General features: G+C 38.7%; 1 protein-coding gene across 1 annotated transcript; it reads left to right on the plus strand.

Annotated features, from left to right (window-relative positions):
• The first annotated feature begins 191 nt into the window (after nucleotides 1–191).
• On the plus strand, nucleotides 192–3,708 carry LOC118222458 (POU domain, class 3, transcription factor 3-B-like). The gene is given in 3 exon segments (XM_035408071.1): nucleotides 192–1,663; nucleotides 1,666–2,279; nucleotides 2,613–3,708. Coding segments are annotated over 3 exon segments (1,332 nt in total). The 5' UTR covers nucleotides 192–1,059; the 3' UTR covers nucleotides 2,727–3,708.
• Nucleotides 3,709–12,272: the final 8,564 nt, after the last annotated feature.

A 12,272-nucleotide genomic window follows, 5' to 3' on the forward strand; every position in this document is an offset into this window, starting at 1 on the left:
CTTCTTTTTTATTTATTTATTTTTCCACTTTTATATATTTATTTATTTATGACTAAATTAAAAACCAACCAATTGGAACGGCCGGAAGGGGGGGTCTGTGCGCCTGAAGCTGGGCTTTCTAGGCTTGTCAATCGCGCGGCTGGTAACCAATCAACGGGAGTCTTGGACTCGACTTCCTCCTATTTGGGGGAAAGATGTGGACGGTGTGCGCACGCTTGGCAAAGGGTAAACATTCGTGTGTCCCTGAGCTTTGAGGGAGGGAACGGAGAGAACTGTCAGAGAGGAAGAGGGGGAGAACGAGCGAGCGAATGAGAGAGAAAGCTTGCAACCATCACCGTGCACTGCAATACCGGATTGTACTTCAGCTGGAGTTAGTGGGGTTTGCAGCTTTAAATACATCAAAACAGAACAAAGAGAACGCGTCTGCGGCACAATAAAAGAACACGCTAAAGAAAGGGGGGAAACAAAAAGGAAAAATCTTGGCGGCAAAATCGCAAAAGAGCAAAGGATCCTTCGTCGATATATATATATATATATATCTCTATATATATATATATAAAAATTTTTTTTCATTGAACAAGGAGGAACTTCAAAAAGGATTCAGTTTTTTCGGGTGGAGAGTGCAAAAAGCTGCACAGGCACAAAAAGTTTGCAGGCAAAACAACAACAAAAAAATCTATTTTAATTTAACATTTGAAAACAAACTTTTCTGAAGACTGTTCTGGGTATCAAAGGGCTTCTAAGTGCTGACTTTCTTGAACGTTTATCAACGTGGATCCTAGTTCTTCTTTCCATTTTATGCATATTCATATTGTTTGTTAAATACATGATTTTTGTGAAAAGAAAACCGGGCGGATTTGACGAAACTCAAAATTCTTTGTTTTCTGTCCTCCTCCGTTTTGGTCTTCAACAACAAGTCAATGGTATGAGCCAGAATACTACCCAGACTTTTAAAGTGTGAATAATTCATGGATTAGAATTTGCCTGCTTGAAAAAAGAAAGTTAGATAAAACGAGGGAGGGGGGATAATAAAGAGACATATTCATAAGGGTTAACGGAATGGCCACTGCGGCTTCCAACCCCTATCTGCCCAGCAATAGTATTCTATCGTCAGGCTCGATCGTCCATTCTGACTCTGGAGGTGGTATGCAGCCGGGCAGCGCTGCCGTAACCTCGGTGTCCGGCGGGTACAGGGGAGATCCCACAGTAAAGATGGTGCAGAGCGACTTCATGCAGGGTGCCATGGCGGCGAGCAACGGGGGTCATATGCTGAGCCATGCCCATCAGTGGGTGACATCCCTGCCTCACGCCGCCGCCGCTGCAGCTGCGGCCGCCGTGGCAGCAGCAGAAGCCGGGTCCCCTTGGTCGTCTAGTCCCGTTGGAATGACGGGCAGCCCTCAGCAGCAGGACGTCAAAAATAATTCGGGCAGGGACGATCTACACACAGGCACCGCGCTACATCACAGGCCCCCTCATCTTGGTTCCCACCAGACACACCCAGGAGCTTGGGGTGGTACCACTGCGGCTCACATCCCTTCGATAGCGGGTGGACAGCAGCAGCAACAGTCGCTGATTTATTCCCAGCCTGGTGGTTTCACCGTGAACGGGATGCTGAGTCCGCCGGGGAGTCAGAGCTTGGTGCACCCGAGTTTGGTGCGAGGAGACACCCGGAGCTCGACCACGGAAGCCATCACCACCATCACCACCACCAGCATCAGCACCATCAGCAGCCGCACCACGGCGGAGTTAGCAGCCACGACCCGCATTCAGACGAGGACACGCCGACTTCCGACGACCTGGAGCAGTTCGCCAAGCAGTTCAAACAGCGCCGGATCAAACTGGGCTTCACCCAGGCGGACGTCGGCTTGGCTTTGGGGACCCTGTACGGAAATGTCTTCTCTCAGACCACAATCTGCAGGTTCGAAGCGCTCCAATTGAGCTTCAAAAACATGTGCAAGCTGAAGCCGTTATTGAATAAATGGCTGGAGGAAGCTGATTCGTCCACCGGGAGTCCCACTAGCATCGACAAGATAGCGGCGCAAGGCAGGAAACGAAAGAAGCGCACCTCGATCGAAGTGAGTGTGAAGGGGGCTTTGGAAAGTCACTTCTTGAAATGTCCAAAACCCTCTGCCCAGGAGATAACTTCTCTGGCTGACAGCTTGCAGTTGGAGAAAGAAGTTGTCAGAGTCTGGTTTTGCAATCGGAGGCAGAAAGAGAAAAGGATGACGCCCCCGGGAGTGCCGCAGACGCCGGAGGATGTGTACTCTCAGGTCGGCAATGTGAGTGCAGATACGCCGCCCCCCGCCATGGACTGCAAACGAATGTTCAGTGAGACATAGGACAGTAGACAAGCCTAAAAATGTTTTATATGTGAATTATCTGATAGGACCCAGACTGTCACCAAGATAGAAAAAAGAAAAGAAAAAACAAAACAAAATTTTTTGATACTGTGATTGTGAGGGAATATAAATAAGACTGCAGATTTGTTTTATATTTTTTACCAGAAAATCAAGAACACCCCTCCCCAACCCCACCCCAGAAACGCTGCGATAACCTGCACCCCAGGCCCTCAAATGTCTTAACTAAAAGACTCTGTCTGCTCTTTCTTTCAGGGTCACTTTTTAGTAGATTACTTAAAAGATGCGAGTGTAACTGGGCCGAGCGAACCATGCGACCAGAGGGTGACAACAACAAGTTCGTTCCATCAGGTAATTTTGGCGCACTAACATGAACACGAAAAAAAAAGAAAAAACACAACCAAGTGTAAGAAATGACTATATTTCAAATTCACCTTCTATTTACCGTGTAATTGATGTGTTTTGAGACAACAGAAGCAGACATTTACGCATTAAAAAGGCAAGAAGGGACTTATAATCCAAGCCGATACAAAGACAAAATTGTAGCCTACGCTATGACTACAGAACGAAGAAAAGTGGAATCCACGAAGCTTCGCACATATTGTACCAAGAGGACCGCATGGTTTAATATTCCAAACAAAAAGGAATTGGAGACCCCCCCCCTCCTCAAAAAAGAAAAAAAAAGAAAAAAAATCTCCGTATGACTCTTTGCTCTGTCTGATCTGAAAGATCGCATCTTTTGAAAAGTGTCTTTTATTTTTTATTTTGTGGACCGACCCCCTAAAATGGATTTTTTTAAAGACAACAAAAAAGTGAGAAAAAAACAACAAAAAATGACTGAATATCTGCTACTGCACTTATCTGAAATATTCTCTTCGAAATCCGTTGCCAAGCGTGACTGAATGGGTGCTCTGGATGTAACTATGATAACGCTGCCATTTCCAAGCAGTGTTCTTTGGTAGGTTTTAATAATCAGACTCTGTAAAGTCGGCAATATAGATTCCTTAGATCAGATACTGATCTGAATTATTTACTTTATATTTTTCATCAAAATGACTTGTTTTAATATTTTATTGGGGATAACTCTGGACTGTTGCGAACGGTAATTTATTTTTCCCAAGACCTTGTATGCTGTTTTTTTTTTCTTTCCTGTTTTTTGTTGTTGTTCTTATTCGTTTTGTTTCATTTTGTATTATTATTATTTTAAAAAGGAGCACAAAATCAACAGAAACTGACATGGACAGTTGTTAGGTAATAAGGGTATATTTTGATGTGATAATTTGATTGTAATTTAATTTCAGTAGTGATTCCGTCAGAGATGATTGAGAACAATAAATTTGTTAGAATGAAATAACGTGGTCGTGTGTTGCATGTGGTAGCTGAAATTTATATCTAATATTTTCAAGACATAATTACACAAAGAATATGTTTAATGCCATTTCTATTAAATGGCTACCGCATCGTATGTTATCAAGTGTTTTCATTTGAAGTTGGACTCGGTTATATGCTAAAGATTTTCATCTTGACCTCGTGACCTTTATGTTCTTTTTCTTTTTTTGTTCATTGAACTTGATTCTTTTCCTTTTTTTAGTAGAAATACATGGTTTAAATATACACTGGAAAATAATCAACCAATAAACGGGTTGTTTTCCCCCATAATGTTATGCTTAGTATAGTATGCAGAAGATCATATATATATTCATAGTCTGGAAGCATCTGCCCAGTGTTGCCTATCAAAAATGGTAATGTAGGATCTAAAACTGTAATGTACTCGAAAACATTTGCATTATTAGTTTGGACCAATTTCGTAATTGTGTGAGTTTTTTCTCTCTTCATAAACAAGGCTACTCTCGCTGTTGTTAATTTATTTGTCTGTAGTACAGTGATACAGGCCTAATGCCGCTATATATTTTTAAACAAATATAAGCGTATACCTACCTCGGTTGCACATCCGTTCATCCTTTGTTTGATGTTAGTCTGGTAATTATTTCACGTAGTGTTTTCTTAAGCCTACATACAAAGTACAACCAGTGTTGTGTTGCTTTCTATAAAGTATGAGTTGTCCTAAGAAGGAGAGTTTTGCATCAAATTACTGCGCTGTGTCATTAAGAGTGGACTATATCGCTGCCATCATGGTCTCGTCTGCTTTAAACTTTTTCTTTGTGTTTGTGTGTGTGCGCGCGCGTGTGTGTGTGCGCGCGCGCGGTAAAAAAAGTACAAATTATGTTTCTCCAGGTGTTGATCTACCAGTTCTTACGTATTAATATACTGTTTGCCTGTTACCATTAATGTGTGTACCAACGAAACAGAACTATTGTCTGATTATACAGACTAGTGATGATTTTGTTGCGCTACAGGATAGGCTACGATAGCCTTTCCAAAAGGTTTTTATATGAAAGTTCCGCACCTCCTAAAACTCCGCTATTGTGAAAAGCTTTCCACATATTCTGTCGGATAATCGTCGTATAATGTGAACCCCAATAGCTTTATTTCAACACAGAATCCCTAGCTTGGTCTACCTACTCCCCGGCTTATTTTCTTTATCCATTGTTATTTGTAGCCTACTACTGTTCCGTTCACCTGTTTAAATATTCGTTGTCCCCTTCGCGGTCAGTATTATTTTTTTCCAAAACTTAAATCATCTATGACTTCAATTCTTTTTCTGTCTTTTCTTGCACTAGACTGTAAGCCTACTGTGTTAGGTACCTTCACGCTGTGATCGGGTCTGCCATTGTTATTGTAAACACCTGCGCGCCACGGTTTATGGCGTGGCAAGCTGACGTCTCATGGGCAAAACTGCAGAGAGCGATTTGTTTGGTTTTGCTGGAATATTATGAGACTCGGATTGTTGTTGCTGTTGTTGCTGCTGTTGTTGTTGTTGTTGTTGTTGTTATTATTATTATTATTATTATTATTATTATTATTATTATTATTATTCCATTCTGGCTGTGAAATAAATACACTCGGTAAAATGCTAAGTGTTAAATGAACTCTTACAGTATACATGTGTAAGGAACCTATTGGACTCATATGTACTCTGTTAAGAGTTTAATTCACGCTGGACATTTTACTGTGCGTGCTTTTTCCTTAATATAACATACCCTAGCCCGCGTCTGGGAAGTTCATTGGCTACATTAATCATGCACATTCGTGTGCACTAACGCTCAGAGTATAGTCTTCTTCTTTATTGTATCAATAACCAAATACCAAATAGAGAAATAGCTTTAAAAAAAGGCCTATATATTTTTTATTTTATAAAATTGATCTTGCGTTGTATCGACAATTCTGCGTTTGAGCGCAGAATGCCTCACAGAAACGGGTGACGTCAGAGGGAGGGTTGTCTTGAGGCATTTGGTCGACACTGGCAATGCGTGAGCTGGACCACGAGCAATCACGATATAAGTTTAAATAATTTATACGTAGAAGATTCTAGAGTATGTTTACAATCGGGATGAATTGATACATAAATCATTAATTATATATATTATATAAAACCTGGAAAAATCAGAAAACACAATAAAAGCGTTGTAGACCTACCCTAGGCATTGACATTTCCATTGTGAAAGTCACCTAGCTAGGCTTCTGTCTAGCCAATAACCATTAAACACACTGGAATACCTAGGCTACTTTATAATGTTATTTTAATGTATTATTGATCAGATGTCAATACTATTGTTTTATTTGATTTTTGTGCAATACTGAGGCGCGTGCGGGATGTAGCCTATTCATAAGTGATTTTGTATTCCTTCTGTGTTCTGCAGTGTACATGCCGTGCGTAAATATTTTTCGTTGACTATACATACATTTTTCGTTTTTGTTTTCTGTTTTTCGTTTTAGGGGGTCAAGATATACCCTGGTCGCATGGTTTTTGCGAGTTGTTGCTTACCCAATCGCTTTCTCTAGTGGTGACTATTCAGCAAAATGCACAATCCTTTTCTCGAAGATTTAAATTTCGCGGATGATTTACCATACACTGGTTGCTAAGCAACTGAATTCAACCAGCTCTATAAGAATATGCATCGCGTTTCTAGGTTCTCATTATAAAAGATGCTGGTCACACACACACACACACACACACACACACACACACATTTTTAATCATTCTGATTAGTGGAATTCCAACCCAAATATAGTACGTTTTGTATTACTCTAAACTCCAGGTGGAAAACAAAAGTATGTCAATTCATCTATGTTAAAATTAAAGTCCTACTTCTACCAACATTTTGCTATAAAGCGTGTAGGCTATTGTGCCTTTTCTATAAGGCCAGTCGTATTCTTCTGAACAAACAGAATGAACTTGCATGAATGAAAGATATCTTCTATGAAAAACAATTGAGTATAACGAGTGCCAAAGCATAATGATAGCAAAGTATAGAAAGATCTGTGCTTAATTGTGAAAGATTTAGAAATATGAACGAAATAGCATGCTATTCCAGAATAAAATATAATATTTTGCTATATTTAATCACAAATAACACATTGTCCTCTCAGTTGTAGCTATAGGCCTGTTAACTAACTCACGTGGTACCCAGAAAGACAAGGTATTTAAGTCGGTGATTTATTCTTGTTAATAAATCTAAAGCAGTGGACCCTACCGTGAAGCATAAACACAGACACATGCAGTTGTGCCCCCCCCCCCCCCCCCCCCCCCCCCCCCCCCCCCCCCCTATTAAAGGTAGCCCAGCCCACATTTCAGGCGCTAGTTCAGAATATTGTAGCCTGTAGCCTACTTCAAATCGCGGCCTTCGAAAAATTAGAGAAAAGATTAAGTAAACTCATCAATGCGACTTTTAAAGGAAATGCGTCTGTTGGTGATTTTTCTCCATCGACCTCAAAGTCCTACATTTTGTAAATGGTTTATGTTTTAAGGTGCGAATTGTTTTATTTTAAATGATAAAATGGCTTTTTTCACAAAAGTTTTTTTTTCTTCCCCACGTAGGCTTTCACGTTGATTGTAAGCGAAATTGTGCATAGCCTACCTTTGTAGGCTACATCATTATGCTGTGACTATTTTAGCGCTCTTTCGTGGGCAATTAGACCACAGCATTAGCACGAGCCTTGTCATTGTCACCAGAGAGCGTCGTCTTATTCTCAACATGAAAGTTTTGATTTGTAGCCATACCCACTTAATATGACTTTAATACCTGATAGAAGGAAGTGAGTGTTACGTGGTTTATCTTCGTTATCTCCCTGCTCCATAAAGCATGATTTTGAAGGGAGAATTCCAATTTGGATTATGCCCCTTATTCCGAGATTCCGCTACACGGAAGTGAGCAGAATGCTACTTAAAACGTTTTGGGGGCACTTCACGAACTATAGTGAATATTTCACAATTCCAAGTGTAAGTGTTTGCGTTTACTCCTTTATAGGTGTTTCCCAGTGACAGCAGATGCATGTTTAGTGCTGAACTGAATGTATGTTATTTGTAAACAATACTTAATAACATATGAATTCAGCGCCGTAGCAGTTAAGAGTAAGGTTAATTATGTATTGACTGTTTCATTTGCGACACGGGGCATCATAACATTTCTTGGTGCATTGTAAGGAGAAACTCTGAAACTCTGCAAATATACGCTTATTAATGAAGATGGAGATACCCTATAGGTTTTGGTATTGTTAGATCGAATATAATTTTTAAAAAATTGAAATATTTTTTTACGTGTGTTTTCAGTTTTTCCATGGAAAAAAAAAAACTTCAGTTGACAGTTGATGTTAGTTCATGTGAGTTGACAAAAAACTTGGACGTTTGCAGTTAAATTAATGTCACTATTAAGTCCATGCAACTAGTGCAGTAGCTTTATTATATTATTATTATTATTATATTATTAAATGGATATCAAGGCTTTGACAACCATTTATGAAAATGAGTCGTACTTCCGCAAAATGAAAAAAAAGAGTGCATTTTTGTAACGAATGTGCATTTTTGTGTCAAAATTCGGTGCCCAGATGATGATGATTATTATTATTATTATTATTATTAGTTGTTGTAGTAGTGCTATATCTTTGTTAGCTAAAACATCTGCATTTTGCTCATTCTATCTAGAAGGGATTATTGTATTGAACATATTTTGTTTTATGAATATAATATATATGTTGTTCATTAGCGATCTGGCTCCAATTAGTTAAATAATGAAACAATAGAAAAGGGTATGTCGTTTTTATGGATCCACATTTTCTGGAATTGTTGTACGTTTCTGGCAAAAAAAACTAAAAAATAAAGATAGGCTAATAATCAAAAGTTGCAGATGCGTTTGACACACATATGAACACTGCAAAGCGCATTGTTGCAGATGTGTTCATTTTTATACGTAGGCATATATATTTGTAGGTGGATAGACAGCTACTGCTACTACTGATGTTACTACAACTGTTTTAGATACTTCTTCTTCCTCCTCTTCTTCGTCTTCTTTGATTTGTATCAATTTGTTCACCGATGTCCCACGTCCCGCGTGTCGGTGGTCACATACACATTAATGTTTTTTGAAGTTATTTCAGATCACATGCACATTCACATTTTTATTTCAGATTTGTTTTTCTCAGTAAGGTTACGATGTATACGTATGCAGTTTCCTTTTCTCTTCTGAACGTTAAATTGATATTTTTAGTTTAAAATAGTCGATGTAATAGGCTACTATAGCAATAATATATACCGCAGTTCATATGAATTTGTGTATGTACTGGACGAGTAGAACGTAAATAGATTCATTTGGTCAAGAACGTTTCAAAAGTATCGATGGGGTCGGTCGACGACTTAAGGAATGTCTCCCTGAATATATTATTATATTATTATTATTATTATTATATTATTATTATTATTATTATATTATTGACACTTTTCATCGATACTGTCTAACTCAAGAAGTGGTTCACAGTCCTGCTGTATTTTCTTTTTTATGTTTACATTTCCCTGTCAAAATAAGTTATATTGTATGTGTCTTGGTTTGCCTCAAAAATGTGGGCGAATACACATTAATAATGAATGGTGTGTTGTTTCACCGTAGCCCCGCCAAGAATTCTGCGAATATTCCTCAGTGAAACCGCACTTTCAGACGTTACTTTCAACTCTGTTCTTCTAAAACGGTTTGAAATTCCATTGTGGATTTAACCGCCTGTAGGTGTTCCTGTTTTCCATGAGAAGACTGGTTGTTCTGGCGTTTAGGGTCTTGATGAATTCACTCCAGCTATGAACATCTGAAAAACAATGAAATGTGTATTGAATGCACATAGAGTACTGTAGGCCTGTGTCAAGGGCTATACATAAACTGTGGAGGGCCAACTGGTAAGATTGAATAAACACTGTTCTGGCATAGCCCACTAGCATTTGAGGACATTTACCTTTGAAGCAAATTCGATAAGAAGCCCTACAAATTCGAGCAGCAGCAACTGCAGCAGCAGCCGGAGCAGCAGTAGCAGCTACAACAACAACAACAACGTAATAATAATAATAATAATAATAATAATAATAATAATAATAATAATAATAATAATAATAATAATAATGTATTATTATTATTATTATTATTATTATTATTCGGTATGTTGTGCTCAATCGTTTACTCCCCGTGCTTTCGAAAAAGTAGAACTTGGTCTCCAGGAGCTAGTGTCTTCTTTGTAAAGTGACAGCGTTCAGCCGGGGTTGTGTTCGATTATGTCATGGATAGAAACGTGTACACCGTGTATACTGTAACATTTGGATACTTAATATCACGAACGGGAAAACTACATATTCATCGTTCTCTGTAGTGAAAGAAATGTATCAGTGCAAACTTCTCATGGATAGGTCTATACAAAGCAGGGGATGGATTCTAGGGCACGTCTAATCACCTGGTCTGTCTCGTGCCTTAGTCGGTCGGAAGAGTAGATGTTAAGTATGTTCGTGTAATTTGGGGTCTGCAAATATAATTGAATTATTAAGCCTATTAGCAGCCTTTGAACGCAAGCATATTGTGGAAGCATGGAAGATGTGCTCAAAAACAGTGAATAGTAGCCCCAATACGTGTATATAATATTTAATCAAGGAAAAGGCAGCATGTGTGTGTGTGTGTGCGAGTGTGTTTGTGAGGGTGCGTGCGTGCGTGCGTGTGTGTGTGTGTGTGTGTGTGTGGCCGACTCTGATCAAATTATGATTATGAATGAAAACCTAGAAAAGCAACATGTACATTTGTAAACACCTACAAAATAAAAACTTAATAAATGGTTCAATGAGACAGGTGATACTCTCCATATGGTTTACCCTTGCATAATTTCTTCCCAATTTCCCTCCATCCTGAGGCAAAAGCCTGCTACTGTAAGAGCAGAACCGGCAGCAACAACTCAAGATGCTATGGCTCACTCTCACAGAGGAGCGTCTGCTTCCAACACTGAATGGGGATTTCCTATTCCTTGGAGAAATCTTCAAATAAAAAAAAAGTGATTAACCCTTTCAAGGTGGCGCCCTGCATTGCGAAAATCAACGAATACAAGCTCCACCACAGCTGACTTTACGCTGGTATCCATCTCGACTTGGCTACCGCGGTTAAACTACAAGCGTGTGTATCCTGCCTTATCTCCTACACCGAAGATTCTTCCCGGCGTACGTGAACACTGAAGACGTCATCGCTACAGAAGCAATGCGGTTCTTAATATTCAAACGAAATTATTACTTAAAGGAGACTCGCCGCTCTCATATCCAGGTATGTAGTTTTTGGAATTTGGAGAATAAGCTTAATACTAAAGATAAAATAAAATTCACATTTATCTGTCTCGCCGTTAAAAACGGAGTCTCATGTATGAATCATACACAATTTTGGTTAGGCTACTTTTTACATCTCTGGGACTTGTGTTACTTAATTAAGTCTGAACAACTTCAGAGACAAATAGTAAGGAGTAAGTCTAGCATCATCATCTCAACAATCGTCATCATCATCTGCAGACACAACAACAGCAGGCCGTAGTGGCGATAGTGATAGTATAGTATAATATAAGTGTAAAAGAAGAAACTTACAGCAGGACGTTAGTGACAGTAATAGAAGTAGTGATTATTTAGAAGTATTTTTTTGTTTGTTTCGTCACCAGTAAAAGTTAAAATATGTAAACGTCGTAGTGGGGGTTCGGGAAGGGGGGGGGGGGGGGGGGTGGAAGTTTTTCTTCTTATACAGTTGTGGGGCATCTGTACACAACTGAACTAACTAGAGAGAGTTTTAAAAGCTGTACAAAATAATTGTTTGGAAACGCATAAACTGCATTGAATCATTTTCAATGGGTTTATACACACATATATATATATATGCATGTTATCTTGGTAAAGCATTGTTTATTGCTAATTCTGTTTCAATTATTGGGTTTAGTGCTGTTCTCTATAGGGGTGGTCCTTGCATCAGCCCTCTGGGTTTTTTAAAACTTCTGCTGCACATTTTCTATTAATCACCGTGTTTCAACTAAGCATGAATCTACAATTGTATGCAAATACAGAATAAATAAGGATAAAGCATCAATGTTTAACTTCAATTGTAATTTTATGTGTAGGCTAGTAAGTACCCAAATACGTACACGATTTAAATGACACTTTACCGCCATCTGCTGGAATGAAAATTCTTAGCAAAATTGTAACAACAGTTAGGAAGTAAATAAATAAATAAACAAACAGTACGAGTAATGCATATTGATAAGATATTTATAATGTTTATTTTATTTCGGATTTTTGAAAGAAAGGCCAAACCTGATATTCATTTTGGTTTGCTAAAATATAACGAAGCACGCACGACATGATTTTTTAATTATTTATTATTATTCTTTTCTTTTGGTATGTTCAATTTGAACTGTTCAGCAAGTGATGAAAAATCTATGATTGCGTGTATTTGAAAAAGAGTACATACCGTTTTTCTTGCTTTGTAGTTCCTGTAAGAAGCAAGACTCAAGCGTTAATTTCCACAAACA

The sequence above is a fragment of the Anguilla anguilla genome, chromosome 3 (assembly GCF_013347855.1).
Source record: "Anguilla anguilla isolate fAngAng1 chromosome 3, fAngAng1.pri, whole genome shotgun sequence".
NCBI lineage: Eukaryota > Metazoa > Chordata > Actinopteri > Anguilliformes > Anguillidae > Anguilla > Anguilla anguilla.